This window comes from Amia ocellicauda, chromosome 23, assembly GCF_036373705.1.
Source record: "Amia ocellicauda isolate fAmiCal2 chromosome 23, fAmiCal2.hap1, whole genome shotgun sequence".
Lineage (NCBI taxonomy): Eukaryota > Metazoa > Chordata > Actinopteri > Amiiformes > Amiidae > Amia > Amia ocellicauda.
The window spans coordinates 18,299,180-18,316,812 of NC_089872.1; the positions used below are offsets into that span (position 1 = coordinate 18,299,180).

At 44.2% G+C, this 17,633-nt stretch overlaps 2 protein-coding genes across 7 annotated transcripts in view; one reads left to right on the forward strand and one right to left on the reverse strand.

The window, feature by feature from the left end:
* Positions 1-17,633, forward strand: part of ryr2a (ryanodine receptor 2a (cardiac)) — a 139,747-nt gene that overhangs the window by 24,773 nt on the left and 97,341 nt on the right. The window lies entirely within an intron of this gene.
* On the reverse strand, positions 14,247-16,853 carry LOC136719119 (tubulin beta-4B chain-like). The gene is made up of 4 exons (XM_066696958.1): positions 16,777-16,853; positions 15,879-15,987; positions 15,649-15,759; positions 14,247-15,500 (listed from the first exon to the last, which is right to left on the reverse strand). The coding sequence occupies exons 1-4, from the start codon at positions 16,831-16,833 to the stop codon at positions 14,440-14,442; spliced, it is 1,338 nt and encodes a 445-aa protein (XP_066553055.1). The 5' UTR covers positions 16,834-16,853; the 3' UTR covers positions 14,247-14,439.

The following is a 17,633-nucleotide window of genomic DNA, read 5'->3' on the forward strand; positions in this document are numbered from 1 at the left end:
GGCTAGGAGAAACCACAGCAAGACAAGGTCACAGCACTTTGCCAAACGATTGAATAGATGTTCTGTGGTACACTTTGATAAGGTATTGACAGTATAGACAAGCAGATGTGACAGAATGAGACAATGACATGTTGAGATTCGCAAAATGCATTAGCCTACACTGCATTACATAGACATTCAGCACTGACATGGTATATGATAGTCCTGCTCATTTGCCCCACCGTTCTTCATGTATCTCGTCAAGGTTTAAAAAAATCTACCGAGCGAGTTCCATTTTCAAAGATTTACGTGTTCCATAAAGAAAACACGATTATGTCAGCTGTTACTTATGTCAAATCTCCATTCAGTTATTGATTAGTCATTGTACATGATACTTTCATCCTAGTGACAGTTTAGGTAGATTGCAAAATTGAGAGATACCAGGGAGTTGAAGGACTCTAGCCCTAGCTGTAAAATGTAATCGCAGAAATGTTAAAAGCAGAATGTCTAAAACTGGCATTAGCATTTTCTGTTATGGAACAAAACGTGTGCTTTTAAAAATCGGCAATTGAGGGGCTGAATCAGAGCCGGGATGAAATGCTCACTGCTTTTCTCTCAAGCAGTCATAAGCTGCATTAATTGGAGAGCCTTTTCCCTGCCCTGTTCAGGTGGGTTGACCCAGGGCAGTGAACACACTGCAGCAACCGTTTGCCTCTCAGAAGCTGCAATCACACGGTGGCTGACTCTACATATGAAAGTATTTGGACGGTATTAGCTCAGAACCATCTCTCTCTCTCTCTCTCCTGTATAAATGGCGATTTTCGAAAGGGTTTCTTTGCATTGCGTGATCCCTTTAAATTACATTCCTTGGAGGGTACTTGGTCCGAGCACAAGCTCCGATAGATTGATAACCCCTGAGAAGCAATCAATCAGTGTGTCCAAGTGCGTGTGCAAATGTGCCATTTTCCGTAAACTACCATTTGTACGGTTGCAGAGCGAATGATGAGCGCCATTCATCAGCAGGGATCCACCTATTCATCATATAGAAGAAGATTGATCAAGGTCTCAGGCTGATTAGCTGTAAATTGTACCCAGAAGGAATAAATGAGACTCCTAGTGATACCGGGCTTTGAGGACTTGAGGAAAGTCTCCATCCTTCCCTTTTCTGTGACAAAGGCCTTGTATTTTAAACTGTGGCAAGTCCATGTAGCCTTTACCAGCCTTTTCTCTGGACTTTAGGATGTGTAGATGAGCAGGCCAGAGCCCAGTCTAGTTTATGGAGAAGAGTAGCTGGGCACTTCTGTTTTCTCTGATGTTCACCCTTGTAGCAAAGATACCAAATCCCAGTATTAGTGATTCCCACTCCTTTGGGCTATCTCTTCTCATAAACCAATCATAAAGTGCTGCGCTGGTGTACAGGGGATACGGGGTACAAGTTGAGGGTGAGTTTCGATGCTCGGGCTGATGTGGAAATTCACAGAAGATGATGCACCAAGTGTTGTCCATATCCATGACTTTGTGAGAAGCTTTGAAAGTGACAGATTGCAGTTTCTGCATGAAGCAGTTCTTCGTCACAAAGCAGGAGTCCCGGTGCTGATCTAATATGTCATGGTTTAGGAGCCAGCAGAAGGGCAAGGGAAGACTCCCAGGCTCTCCAACATTGACACTGTTTCACAGATAGATCTGTGAAAAATGCTTTATGTATCCATAATTCCCCTGAATGCTTTCCTATTGTTTCCAAATCGTACCGCTTGTGTTGCTTTCATCGCAGCGTGATCATTGTAAGCTTTTGATAGATGGCTGTGTGGAAGGCTGTCAGCAAGTTATTTATGGTTTATTTACAGGATTAATTTTCATTTATGCTGTTTGCTATTAGGTGCACACTAGGGAGAGCAGTCCCAGGGCTCTGTAGTGTGACTCATACACATCCGCCCATTCGGAATTGGAGGATTCACATCATTCAGGGTTAATCTGTGTTTAGCTACACGGTACGTTCATATCTGGGTGTGCTTTTTAAATTTCATAATTCGCAAGGCTGTGCTCCATTGCAAAAATATTTTATGTATAGTACACTGGGACATTGTAGGTGTGAATACGATTTAAGGAAAGGAAAACCTTCAGAAGTTATAATAAGTCAAAGACTAAAATTGTCTAAATGGAAACAGTGCATGTCTTCCCTTTATAAATACAGTTTAAGATGCCTGCTCTGACATTATCATATTAACAATGTACTTGTAGTCTAGCCAGAATAATATAAACTACAACATATTTCTACACTACCTGTCTGGTTTGTATTGCTTTTCTCTGGTCGTACCCTTGTAGAGAATGGGATATAATTCAATCTCAGAATTCCCCCTATAAGAGTTTCCCAATCTTCTCAAGCTATTTGTAAGTCTTTCAGAGACTTGCATTTACTCTATTTGTTTTTTTTAAATGATCACACTGTGTATTTGGCATTTGGAAAAGCGAATGTCCTGAATATATGAGTGATGTAGTGAAAACAGGCCTCATTCCCAGAGCCGTGAAAGCCCACTATAAGAGCTGACTGAAAGCTTTTTATGAAATAAATTGTAAGGCATATGGTTGTTCATTTAGGTTGGGTTTTCTCCCTTCCTTCTCCCTGAATTTTGCTGTTGCTATCTTTCATTTTATTCTCCCTGTGGTCCTGAAGATTTTAATTTTATATGAGTGCCAGCACAGACTATAAACAGATTAGTTTTTTAAATTAAGGTGCTGTCGAGCTAAATGGTTCCCTCCATTTCCATGTGATTTAAAGCCTCATGGTTGAATCCCCGGAGGCAATATTATCTTTATGCAGCTCGGTTTTCAAAAGCACGGTGGCACGATCCCATCTATCCTGCAGAATCGGGATCGTTATGACTTTGCAGACATTCCTCGGATTGTTTGACTTAATCTTTTTCCTTTTCTGGGCTGATGTCACATTGTATAAATTAGTTTTCCACAACCGACCCAGATCTTGGGAAAGCCTCCCTCCAGCAGTAACTTGACCGAGGGTTGAAAATGTTGTTGGTGATGATGACAATACTTTTATCCATTGTCCACCCATTATTCTATATGATCCTTTTTTCCACTCTAAACAGATGGAATGAGTAGTATTGAACTCACAGCTGTTCAGGTTTTGCTACAAGTCTGGGAGTATTGATGACACCATTAGTCAAATCATCCTTACTTCTAAGCATAATTTATGTTATGTTTACATGTTAGAAACTCTCACCTTCAGTAATCCCAGCGTTAATGTTGGCAAAGATGGGTGTGAATGGTTACCATGAACTGTGAGAATGGCCAAGAAAACACAACAACAAAATTATGCTTTTCTCCAGGTTGGTTTAGACTACTGCTGGTTTCCAAGCAAATGAATTGCTGCTATATCTCAGGAATGTCTCTCTGACTTGATTTAATGAAGCCACACCTGAAACAACTGTACTTTAAGATCTTTAAAAATATGATTCTCAACTGAGAATCATATTTCTTGACAAATGTTACCTTTTTTTTTCATTTTTTCATTTTTCTTGCAGTAGTTTGTCATCAGACAGAACCACCTGTCTTAAAAACATGGATAAAGCCTGCCTTTCTGCCGAGTAGCCACCATGAAAAAAAGTGTGTTCTTCTCAGTCTGTGTGCTTTCCCCTGTAGTACAAAAAATCAGTCCCATTTAAACCAGTCTTTGGGCTCAGGTTCAGCTTTTGATAATGACTTGATGAGCTTGTGTCTCAAAATGGCATCCTGTAGTGGGGTTACCAACACCCTGGGATTGTTCTGGAGTCTCCAGGAAAAGAGATTAATCTCCAGGACATTGCTGTGAGCAATTCCCAGTAAGTTTTGACAGCCATAAAGACGCTGTAGCTATTGGCAGGACTGGGATTCAAGGGACACTGTTGATGCATTTTTCATGTTAGTCTATGCCATTTAAAATGTTTATAATCAGGAAAATGGTAAAACTTTTGTCAAATGTCGTGTACCCATTCAAGAGCTATATGGAGAGATCTTACTATTCTGGATAGTAACTGAATAGTAGAAGTTTGGGGGTGCTGTTATTTTGTAGTGTGAATCTCTCTTAAGGAAAAGTAAATGAAAATGTGAACCCTGACAATATACATCATACATTTCAGCAATGCCATGTACTGATATTTGCAAATGGTATTTTATGATCAGAAACAGAAGTTTGCTTATTTATTTATCAAGTTCTGCTGAATACGCCTGAAGACTCTTACGCTGTAGATTTTATGTTGCTGCAGGAAATCCTGAGTTGCTGATATACATTATTAGAGCTAAGCCCTGGTTTTTCTGGTACAATTGTCGCTTCGGCCTAGACTGAGCCATAGCTGCCGGCCGCTGTCCACCTGCCCTGTTCCTCGTCACTGCCTTGTCTGTGTATTATGGGGGTCAGCACTCTGCCTTATCTCTGTTCTCACATCCCGAGTTAACTGACGTAACTGGAGATCAGAGCAGAATGAAACCATAGTGTCGCCGTTATCTCCCAGGGGGTGGGCATATCTCCTGATATGTGCACCATCGTGGAGGTGCCAATAGAAATCAATGTTTATCTCGTTTCTAACATCTGTCAGCTCTTACTATAGTCCTCATCCTGTTTTTTTCTAGCTGGGAAAAGCTGTGCAATGTACTATTATGAATTACTGCTGGAATGCCTTGGCCGCATTGCTCACAGGGAAATCATAGCGATTATATTTGATTTATTGTGATAAACCTTTGACAGTTTCAACTAAGTGAAATTCTAACCCCTCTGTTTAAGCCGCAGCACGAACGGGCAATTAAAGCTTGCGTTTATGAAATTTAAATTAAAACAAACTGCATGTTTATAGCTATTCATGGACTGTTAAAACGGGTTAATTCTAGAACCAAGTGATTCACTGTTGAGAAGGTTCTTCTCAAAGGCTTTTCTGAAGGGCATTACATTGTATATTCTGTCAATGATGTATATTTTCATAAACAAAATTACAAGCTTGGATTTGAGGGTGCCTCTTGGCTGTGGGTGTATTCCACGGTCGTCTTATCCAGTCAATGTTCAAAACGTGAAAACTACAGCCATATAACTGACCTTTTGGAAAACAACGACAGCAAAAAAACAAACTGTGTCTGTTAACCCCAGTACATTGTGAACAGGAATGTATTTTTGTGTTCTCCTCTGGTGGTAGTGTGAGGGAGGCAGGGATGAGCCATCTGTCAGTGGCACTTCCTGCCGGGTGGCAGTGTTGGTGTTCTTGGGAAAGAGGTCTGAATGCTGTGTATGAGACAGACTGCGCAATCTCACGTCTGACTGCTCGAGCCACAGAGTCAGCTGCTCCTGTTTCCAAGGCTGTATTCCCATACCCGTAGTGCCCATCCATTCATCTGATCAGCCGGTTCACTGGGGTGTTGTGTGGCGTCACAGTTGTACGTGTCATCATAGCAGAATAAGAGTAACTGGGATTGACTGTGAAGTCGTCAAGAGATCGGCGTTTGGAATGGATTCTTTTTCAGTTTTTGGCTTCTTTCTGCTTCAATTGGACTAAAAAATCATCAGCTAGTTTACACCCTCTGTGGTTAAGTAACGTTTGACGTGCTTATAGTTGGAAATTTGAAAAAGGCTGTTCTGCTTTACTACACCTCATCATGCCTTCTGTTGTAGGACACCAAACATAGGGCGTGGATTTTCATCTGATAACGAGTTTGACAGCTCACATCTTATGCTATGAATTGAAGCTCAGAAAATGAGCTTGAGAGCTCTTGAGACACCAAAAACTGCTGAAAGTGAATTACTAATACTTATACTGTCTTTGTAGTCCCTTTTTCTAGAATAACTGTATGTAGGATGGAGGTGGGAGGGTTGAAAACTTCTGTCCTACTTTTTACTTTTCTTATATTGTGATGGTTACTCGACAGCCACAGCTTTTCTGAGGCCCTGAGTGAAGTCCCCATTGTACTTATTCCAGTCTAATTGTAAGAGCCCAGAGAGATATGCTTTAATTACTTAAAGTGAAGTCAAAATGAGGTCAAAATGATGTTTTTCTCTGTATTACCTGCTTATGTAAGGTGTCTCAAGCAAAAATAATGAATGGAAACTGAAAGAGAATTGTGGACGGACTCATTTGAAACGCAGTGGAATAAAGAAAATTCTCTGTTCATCCCAACTTATTATTTTTACCTTCTGCATATAACACACAGTCAGACTCTGCTTCAAATATATTTCTTACATAGAAGTGTATATGTGAGGAGTAGAAAAATAGGGGGAAACAAACAGAAATAGAGTAACCCCTTTTAGCTGGGAACTGGCCTACTCAGGACTTCTAGTGCGGACCTCAAGGGATGTGAAGGATCTTACTGCATGGCTTGCAGGGCAGCAGATGAATCATTTCAACTGAACGCTCCTCCATTGGGAGAAATATGTTTCCTTTAGAGGCAAGTGAGAGGAACTCAGGTGATCAAGTTTTGTGAGCAAGAAAAAACAAAACATGAAAAAACACACAAAACAAGAGCAGCCCATTCAAAACGTGCTGACTAAATATGGATGAATTGATGATAGCCTGGATTAAACTAATCTGATGGTCATTAAAACGTACAAATCTCAATCACCGGAACATCCCCTACTAGCACATGCAACTGGATCATTCACAACTCCTTTGAAATACACCGTGAGCCTGATCTTTCATTCATGCATTTCTGAAGAATGCACCTGTGAACACGTCCTCTCATCACCTTTAATTCCCGCGTGTTTTGTGATCTGTGTCTGTGTCAATGGAGTCTGTTGTTTACTTGATGAGGAAGGCAGGTGTGTGCAGGTCTCACATTGCAATTAAAGTTTTACTTGTTGTTGTTGTTGTTGTTGTTGTCGTTGTTGTTGTGTGAGTAACACATGTAACTATTCCTTCAATGATATATGCAAGGATGAAAATGTCACTGTTAACATTATCCCACACAGTCGTAAGTTGCTTTATTAAATGCCAATGAACACGGAGAGAGCATTTCCATTTGCGATACATTTCATTTGCACTTCGGACTTCTAATCAGCTTTGATGTGGCATCTGTGTGGGAGTATAGCTCCTGAGTGAGGATGTAGGTTGATCATTTTTGGGGAAAAAAATTACAATAAAATCTGTGCTACCTTTGACATTTTAGGAACTGATGGAAAAAATGAACTGTACAGATTTAATTTAATGTGTTTCAGACATTGGAAAAAATCATACCCTTGCTTGTATAGAGCTCTCAACAATCCAATATCCTGTTGGAAAATCGAGGTGTTCAGTTTATAAATATGGGTTTGAAGCACTGAGATTTGAGAAGCCGTAGTCCACCTAAGTGCTTGTCCTGGGTATTTCCTAGCCGGGTGGGAGAGATGAGCAACAGGGACTGATATCTTGTGACCAAAGAACAAAAGCACTGTTTTTGATGGATTTCAGAAACAAGCCCCATGAAAAGTCTTTAAACACTGCAGATGAATCACCTTAGAGGAGACCACCTTAGGAAATGCTTTTGTTGTACAGCAAAGTTCAAAATTTGAGTTATAAATGTATTCGCTTTCAGTCAGGAGGTCTGATGTGAAATTTAAAGGTATGTAAGTTGGGATGATAGAGAAGCTTATCGCTGCCACACAGGTTGTCGTGCTTCAATTACAATCTAAGGGAGGTCTGAAATCGACAGTCACTTCAAACATACCCTGTGCTTATCACAATGGCAGGAGTAAAGACGTATCTGCATTATGGGTCTTATAGTAAATTATCTTTTGCTGCATTGTCATTTGACTGGTTGCATTATTGATATCGCCCATTGTCATTTTGTTACCAGTCTATCTGTGCCGGAGTATGCGTGTCCTTCATGATATGAATAAATGCCACCGAACGATGCCGTTGAAAGATGACGAATGTATACATTCCTCTGCCGTGGGTTGGATCTCTTCTGCAGATCCTATACCTTAGGACCTCATAATTGCTCATAAATCAAGAGCAGAGCCAAGACGTGTGTGAATATAACGGGTGATTAAAGGTCACTGCCAACATAGATCGTGGTCTGTCTTTGTCTACTAATCTTGTGTCACCTGCCTAATGCATTTCCGAATTGCAGTTTTGAACGACAGTGATATGCGTCGCCTACATCTCCTCCAATAGGACATGTATAGATATGTATTCAGATGAGGAAAAAACGTTTAAAGGCGTGTGTTCGGAGACCTTCAGTGTAAAATAAGACCCTCTTAATCATTCACGGCTGCTGTCTGCTCGAACACCTTTTCGGAAACAGGTGTGCCGAAAAACCACTGGCTCTCATTTTAATCAAGCAGGCTGGCGTGAACTTGGCATTTGAAATAGTCCTGCTTCGCCGGTCTGTGTGCTGCAGATATTTGTTTCCTGCAACAATGAAGCCAGATGTAAACCTTAAATAATTAATTGCAAGCTCAAGAGGACTCCGCGCACAAAGTCTGTGTGAAAACAGATTACAAAAAAAAAGGCAGGAGATAGCCTCTCCCTCCTGTCCAGTGTGTGTATACAGCTGCCCTCTAAAGGCCGATCCTCGTAGAGCAGGTGGATTGCAGCCAAGGCTTGTGTGGGCGTCCGTGTTGTCCCCTGGAAGCGCAGGAGACGTGAGGGTCAGGGAGCCCGCGGCCCTCTGCGAGGGGACCTGTCCTATCAGATGTCTGCGGATGTGCATGTTTTCCTCTCTGGGGGTTTATATGACGAACGCCAAGGGTAGAGCCACTCACAATTAGTCTGCTTCTCTCCAAGCCTGAGTAGACACCCCCCATTTGAACTCTGCGACCCACATTAGGACAGATATATACATTTCTTGTGCTCAAACCTAGTGTCATATGTGTCTCAACACTCCTCCAGACCCCTCAGCCATATTAAAGTGATAATATTTGCCCTTACACACACACACATTCAGAATTTGTCTCAATAATGTTGTGAAGAGGAATTCAAGGTTTTAGTTACTGAAATATGATTGTTGTATGTAACTTGGTGCACATCCTTAAGATTGTGATTTCACTGGTTGATATTATATTGCTGTGTAATACAATTTCTACCATTACAATGAGGATCGGCCACACGAAGAATATCACTTCATCATCAATCTTTGTCTTGTATAGTAAACTTCAAATCAACTGAGAAGAAAACTAGTCTTTCATGTAGTTTGGAAGGTTCCTATTGCTGTGTTTCATGTCAGAAATGTTTAATTCTGACATATAGCCTTTGAGAGACATATTCATTTGTACTCTAATTGTTCATTTGTTTGTTTGTGGATTCATTATCATTGATCTTGCAGAATACTGTGAGAACTAAATTCTTAGTAATGCATATTGTCTCGTAGAAAGCCCATGGATTTGAACAGTAGAATGAGAAATTGGCACCTGTTGGAGAAATATGACAGCATATGCTTTTTGATTGAGGAATGCCATTTTAAGTCACTTCTGTAAAGCTGAATATTTATTAGTGCTTTGTAACTGAATGCTGTAGTTTCTTACAAAGAAGGCACTTGGAATAAAACCACACACAAAAACCAAAAATAGTGAATTTTAAATATCTGACCAGTTTTTTCTAACAGACAAGTTATTAGTATTTATATTTTTCTCATTTGCAGTCATGCTGTGTCAGTTAAGCGGATCAGACACTATCTGCCTGCTATGTTTATCAGCATCCTGCACTAGCTCTAAATCCCAGTAAGAATTAGGAGTTAATGTCGCTCAGCCGTCTTGTTCATTTCTCTGATGTCAGGGCCATTTTGGGGAGGTTCAGCGTGAATGTGAAGGCATGAGAGAGAGGAGACTAAGATGTCACATTTTTCCTGATCTGTTACCTACACTGCAATATATTTAGACCGAGCACACAGCCAGACCATTCTTGGGGAAAGAAGTGAATCTCATTGTCACATGACTGTAGGACAGATATCCAAATTCTAAAATTAGCTTCAAATCAATAAAAGGGAGGATAAATTAGTCCTCAATGGTTCTGCATGGCTGAAGTCTGTGGACTTGCCAGTAGTAGGACATCTAGGAGCAAGACTGAGTCTCTTGGCATATGTGGAGGGAGTTAATGTGCACTTAAGAAGATTACTAAAGGTTTTTATGAGTTCAGGGGGTTGAGCCACACAGGGAAGAAGGAGATTGGGAGCCTTGGAATTGAATCTGAAACTGAAAAACCGAACACTCGATCATGTAGCTGCTGTTTGTGGAACTTTAAACTTTTAATCTTTTTATTATGGCATTCCCGATACCCAAGTCATTCACATCCACTGCGTTAATTAGATCTGTGCCCGGTGAGCAGCTGTAATAGACGGGTTAAAAAGTCATATCTGGAAAAGTTGACGGCTTTGCAAAGGGGTCTTTTTAATTTCATTTTAAAGCTCGCCGGTGTGGAGGAGAGGCAGACAGCCGCGGCATTCTTCGAGGTGATCCTCTTAATCTTTGACTTTGGGTGACGTTTTTTTTTACAACTCTCCTGGGTTAAATCCCTCAAATACAGTTGTCCTGAGCATAAAATAAATTTTGGGCGACTTATATACTTCACTGGGTTCTGTTCCTCTGTTCAGCACATCGGCAGGCCGGGCTTGGATAAGGGGTTATAGTGATGCCTCTGTAATTATTGAATAGGCAGCGAATGGTTCCCAACTCCACTCTCCCAAGCCCTGCACAAACAGCTTACTTCATTTCTTTATTTGTTCTGCTTCTTGCTGAGACAAATTGTGTGCTGCGTTCCGTTCCGCAAGCTGAAATGCTGACTTTTATATTATGCGAATAACTGACACAAAGGAAGTCGATACCAGTGAATGCAGGAGATGCCTGTTACTTAGCGTTTGCCGCCGGTCTCCCGCTGAGCCACGAAGCTCAGGGCCTTCTTTGGTTGCTCTGCACTAAAACAGGAGGCTGGGGTTCGCGGTGAGGAGTCCGCTGCGGGGCAGGAGAACTACAGGTCTACGGTACATGAGGGGTGATGCAATCGGTGGAGGCTTGGCCACAGCAGGGTGCTATAGTGTTGATTTTAACTTCATTTTCTCCCCGATTTCGAGACACAATTTGTGTAGGGTGTACATGCAAGGCAGGTGGGTTTTCTGGGACTATCCACATCCCCTTCTCTTGGCGAGTGGGTGTTCCCAAGCTTCAGAAACCTGCAAAACTGAGCTTCAGCCAAGTAATTCAAGTGACCCCTGGGAATAGTGTTTTGAGTGGGATTGACCTCTGCTTTGTGTAATGGTGTCTTGTTTATTTTGTATGAAGCATGCAGTGTATTTTTCAAACCATAGCGTATTTCTTCTGTCTTTGCTTTTTGCGCAGCAATAAACGTGTGACACTACGATGCACTGCAGTCAGAAATAGGTTGGCTCTGTCAGTAGTGGCCAATGATTCTCTAATTGCAGCTAGATTTTTGGCTAGATGTACCAAAAATAATGAAAGATATCAGTATGAATTTAAAGGCTGGAGTTCCCTGGCCTCAATTTTAAGAGTGTTGTAGAGCATGAATTAATCATGGCTGGCACAAGGACTGAGGCAAATAAATCAGTGCGACTACAGCAGTTCATTGCCTGTAGAAAAGAAAAGAAAATGAACGAACACTGTGGTCTGTCTGAAACTTTGTTTGTTGTTTTTAAAGAGATGGCTGCGGGACGGAGGTTGGGTGATAAAACAATGGACTAAATTATCCAGGAAACTGCGTAAGAGGAACTTTATTGGCCTAGCACAGTGTCCAGCAGTACCAACTGACCTGGGTTTTGCCCTATACCTAATTTTTCTCTAAAGCCAAGTGAATGCTACACCGTTATAGCTTGAGCAATGCAATCGATTAGCGTCTCTTGGGGGAAGAACTGGCAACTGGAGGGTCATGGTTCGCGTTATGGCTGCAGAAATCTAACTTTGTGCTAATGCATGCAAAAACACAACTGTTACTATAACAAAGCGATTCCATAAAGGCATATAACTCACTGGCTTCACAAGCCTTTACATCGTTCACAGGTTTGTTAATGACAGTCTTCCCCCTGTCACTGTAGTGTGGCAATTTGTTTTGGCTATGAGCAGGTTCTGATTCAGTCATGGCCTCAAGGCAGGAGTCATTGCTGAAATCTGGGAGGGAGAACCCACTGTACCTGAAGATGATAGCAGGAGACTTTCAATTCATTTGTTTGTTGTTGCACTGCTGTTGGGGTGCAGGTTTGCTAGAGTATTTCCAGCCTTATCTGGAGCACTTAAATACAGAAGTGACTGATTGTGTGCAGCGCAGGCCCGAAACGGATAATCACCGTGTCCTGTGTGACTGATAAACGCCAGAGCCACTTGATATCAGGTCTTCAAAAGCATTAGAAGAGGAAGGAGGGCTATCAGTCAGCGAATGTAGTGACATCTTGGCAGGTGCAATGACATCGCACGCATGATGGATAGACATCTCACTGCTGTCATGGTTGACAGATATGTTTGCCTTTTTTCTCTTTCCAGTGTTTATGAATCACCTAAAGCAACAATGGTTTCAATAAAATCAATTGACAAGTTGAATGTTCTTTGTTTTTAGTTAGTTACAGATCTGAGAATAAAGATGCTGCAATGTAGGGGCAGACATAGAAACAATCTGATATTTATGCTTTCCTTGAAATTGAACTTAAATGCTGCAAAATCCCACATGATTGAGATTTCAAACCATGATACTTAAAATAACACTTACAGATTAGCATTCATTTGAAGGGCTGCACTCACAAGGCTTTTGAAAAAACCTAAACAATATGAATAATGCAAACGCAGGACTTTGATGGTCTCGCCTTAAAAATAGGATCGAATCTTTCCTGTGGTTACAAATAATGGCAAGACAGACATCATTACACTTTATGCAACATTAACTAATTCATGCATCTAAAGCTACACATTCTTCCGCACATTGCAGTCCATAAGTACAACCACGTATAACCAGGGCTCCCTCTGTCTGTTTCGCCCGATTGCATAACTTCATTTTCTCTCAAAACGGGAGCGAGGAAAGGTGCAGCTCAGACCCCAGTGCAGACACGCAGACACCGGAGTCCCGCCGGTCTGCAGGCTGGGCTCCGCAGTGCACGGCTGCTGTTTAAGATGGCTGGGGCTGTGCTGCGGCATTGTGATGAATAATTAATAGTTGTTGTTTTTTTGGTTTTTTAATTGCACCTCTTGAAATCCAGCGTGGCAAACGAGTTGTCTGGCTGTCTGATGATGGCCCTCGTTGCCTCTCCCCCTCTTCAATTACGCAGATTAAACCCCTGTGTATCACACGCGCCAGGGCCGGGGGGGCGTTGATTTGTGCGAGAGAAACAAAGATAGAGGGGGGGCTGGGATTCTCTTTCTTTCCTACGGTCTCCCTCCCCTGGTTTCCCCTCAGCAGCCCGTCTGCAGTTGTTCTCCGGGAGGCCTGCAGCATGTGGATGTGAGGTGATAATGGGCTGCGGATGATTCAGCAGGCAGCTCGGGGATCTCTGGGGAGCCCCACTCCACTGCGGCACCGCGGCGCCCGCACTCCCTGCCACGGCGGAGGCTTTTCCGCGGGACCCGAGCCGTGTTTCCCTCCTCCTCCCCACGCTGTGCGAGTGGGAGCGCTTGACAGACACTTCATCCGTCTCTCACTGGCATATTTTCCCAGGCTCAGATTTTTGAGATTTTACTTTCATATTCACTCTCCCTGCATGGAAGGCATCACCATGATAAACTGGCTTTTAATCTTAAAAGTTTGGTGTTCCCTTGCTTTCGTTTTTAAAACCATCACATGAAGGTATAATCTGTTGTGTCATTTTAGGTACATGCAATTTAAAGTTCTATGTATCTTAATTCAAGCCCAAACTTAATATGTATATATTAAATGAGTCCTTTAGAACAGAGCTCTATCAAAAACTCATTTGATCTCTCACGCGTAACCCAATGCGTTTTAACACGATTAGCAGTGCCAGTGCGCATTAGCAGGGCCACAGCTTTGCTGTAAAAACGCTGCTAACAATTGCTCAGCTGTGCTGGAGGAGACCCGGCCTCTTCACTGACGTCACGTCCGCCTTGGCAGCATGAACGCAGTGCTCAGTCCTGGATCGGCTCGTCTCCAGTTCCCAGTCAAAGACAACCATCTGAACGCAGGACCACAACCGTTCCCTCTCTGACCCCAGAGCCAGCCAGGTGTGCCCTGCTCTCCTCACACACTGGGTACCAGGTTTGCATGATGAACACCCTCACCATTACTGACTGCACTGGACTGTATCGGTTTACAGTATAGAAGACCTGGGAGGTGCTCAATACCAGCCCCCAGCAGACGACCTGGAATGAAGGGACAGCCTTGATCAAACGGGATTTATTTGCAGGTGCTTTCTGTACACAACGAGTGAAACAGCACGGCAACACAAACAGTCTGCACAGACAACTGCTGCACGCCACTGCACAGCTTGGAACTATTACTATAACACAAACTTTGGAATAAAACTGAACTCAACAAATTGAACACAAGGCGTGGCATGCATTGACCCCGCAGCTCAGGCCAGCTCCTCACCTTCCTCCTCTTCGAACTCGCCCTCCTCCTCGACCGTGGCATCCTGGTACTGCTGGTACTCGGACACCAGGTCGTTCATGTTGCTCTCGGCCTCGGTGAACTCCATCTCGTCCATGCCCTCGCCGGTGTACCAGTGCAGGAAGGCCTTGCGGCGGAACATGGCGGTGAACTGCTCCGAGATGCGCTTGAACAGCTCCTGGATGGCCGTGCTGTTGCCGATGAAGGTGGCGGCCATCTTGAGGCCGCGGGGTGGGATGTCGCACACGGCTGTCTTCACGTTGTTGGGGATCCACTCCACGAAGTAGGAGCTGTTCTTGTTCTGCACGTTCAGCATCTGCTCCTCCACCTCCTTCATGGACATGCGGCCGCGGAAGATGGCCGCCACGGTGAGGTAGCGGCCATGCCGCGGGTCGCAGGCCGCCATCATGTTCTTGGCGTCGAACATCTGCTGCGTGAGCTCTGGCACGGTGAGGGCGCGGTACTGCTGGCTGCCCCGGCTGGTGAGCGGTGCGAAGCCCGGCATGAAGAAGTGCAGCCGGGGGAAGGGCACCATGTTGACGGCCAGCTTGCGCAGGTCGGCATTGAGCTGCCCAGGGAAGCGCAGGCAGGTGGTGATGCCGCTCATGGTGGCCGAGACTAGGTGGTTGAGGTCCCCGTAGGTGGGCGTGGTGAGCTTCAGCGTGCGGAAGCAGATGTCGTAGAGCGCCTCATTGTCGATACAGTAGGTGGAGTCGGTGTTCTCCACCAGCTGGTGCACTGACAGCGTGGCGTTGTAGGGCTCCACCACGGTGTCCGACACCTTCGGCGAGGGCACCACGCTGAAGGTGCTCATGATGCGGTCTGGGTACTCCTCCCGGATCTTGCTGATCAGCAGGGTGCCCATGCCCGAGCCCGTGCCACCGCCCAGAGAGTGGGTGAGCTGGAAGCCCTGCAGGCAGTCGCAGTTCTCCGCCTCCTTCCGCACCACGTCCAGCACAGAGTCCACCAGCTCTGCCCCCTCGGTGTAGTGGCCCTTGGCCCAGTTGTTCCCGGCGCCGCTCTGGCCTGTGGACACAGTGTAGTACTGAAGTGAAGACACTGACCGAGTGTCACACAGTGTCGAGCAACAAGAGGAGCACAATAAGAGCATGAAGCTCGCTGCACAGACACATCGACAGGACTCTGACGGCAGGCCTGCGTGAGGAGCTCTTACCGAACACGAAGCTGTCGGGCCTGAAGATCTGGCCGAAGGGCCCCGAGCGCACCGAGTCCATGGTCCCCGGTTCCAGGTCCACTAGGACAGCACGCGGCACATACTTGCCACCTGGAAATGGAAGAATGGAAATTAGATTGATTTAAACAATCTGCCAAATAGAAACAGCCATTTTACTGATGGACTGCAGTCGGGTTTTAACCAGGACAGTGCGGTGCCGGCGGGCTCACCGGACGCCTCGTTGTAGTATACGTTGATGCGCTCCAGCTGCAGGTCGCTGTCCCCGTGGTAGGTGCCGGTCGGGTCGATCCCATGCTCATCACTGATCACCTCCCAGAACTGCAGACACGGAGAGAGAGTCGCACACATGGGCGTCACAGTCTAATATCGGCAAACGGCAGGACGGAATGATCTAGAATAAAAATGTGCTATTTTGCCAAACCAAATGGAGAGAATGGAAAATGCCAGAGAGAGAGAGGGGGGAATAAAAATCATGCGCACTGCAAGTCTCCTTCAGTTCAACTTCACTTTCAAAACCTGCCCTGCTCTGTGAACATCATGTACAGTCTGCTAATACTGCAATTTTCTAGACACTGACGTCACTCTGAGGCAATTAAGCCTAATTGCCGCGTGGCGTGGAAGAGGCCGTGCTCTCGGTTGCCATGGAGACCAGGGGACGCGGCGCGGTGTTCGATGGCGCGTGCACGCCGGCTCGCTCCCGCGCGACGGATCAACGGTTTTAATATCGTTAGTCTGGTGTCGATTATTATTATTATTATTATTACTGTTATTATTATCATTTTTCTACAGACATATCAGAAGCGAGATACAGCCGACCGTTGAATTAAAAACTTCGGATTGAACCCTGCATTGCTAGGGATTGATGAGATGTAATTTTCCAATAAATTAGCTTTTAAAAATGTAAAAATACTCATAATTGTGATTGTCTATTCTGTAAATTTGAATGTTTGAATTTTTTACCTCACTTCCCCCTCTGTTACCTGCTCGCTGTGGTGTTACCTTTCAGAAGTTCAGGCTTGGATTAAAACTCATGTGGGGCAGTTATTATACGTTGGTTTAATATAAAAGCCATGTTTCTCGGTTATTATAAGCTGCTTTAATACGGACCTTGGCGCCGATCTGGTTGCCGCACTGTCCGGCCTGAAGATGCACGATCTCCCTCATGTTTAATTCGTGTACTAACTGATTAACCCCGACGACAAACCGCTAAAACTCTCCTTTTTAATGACTCACCGGGCGCTGCGGCTGTTTTTATACCCACTCAGAACGCCTCGCTCATTGGCTACTCTGAATAGTCCCGCCCTGAAAAGGAGGGGCAGTCTTATCATTCGCCACTCCGATTGGATGCGATTTCTGTCTTTCAAAAACCCGCCTGTTCACCGATATCGCGATTGCGATTGGCCGCTGTAGCTGTCTCTCAGAGCGACTCGCAAGGCTGCCGCTTTGATCCGCATCGATATTGTGACGTGTACACTGCTGTTTGATCAGGATCGGCTTTTTACGGCCACACGGGTGCATGCTCACTTAAATAAATAAAGTGCGTAGCTGGGGGTCGATCCAGCACAGCACGGCTCTGAGGCGGGCATGTGGTGCAAAAGTGCTGATTTATTCTGCAGTGCGCTTGCGTAAACAAAACAGACCATACAAAACCTAACTGGTCTGGGTCTGCTTCTGTACTCACTCTCAGTCCTCTCCTGCTAGGCTTGCCACCTTTAGAAACCAAAAAAATAATGGGGGGGGTAAAGCCTTTAAATTTCTGATGACTAAAATGTACTAAAAGTAAAATATGAGGTCAAAAAGTGTTACAGTTGAACAGATATGTCTTTTCTTTTTTTGCCATAGATTGTAATGTTTCATTAGTACAAATCGTCATTCTTGCTCATTGTTGGGATACTTAATGCTTAAAAACTCACATATCGATCAAATTCATTACAACTCTTTCTTTGCGTATAATATCATATTTA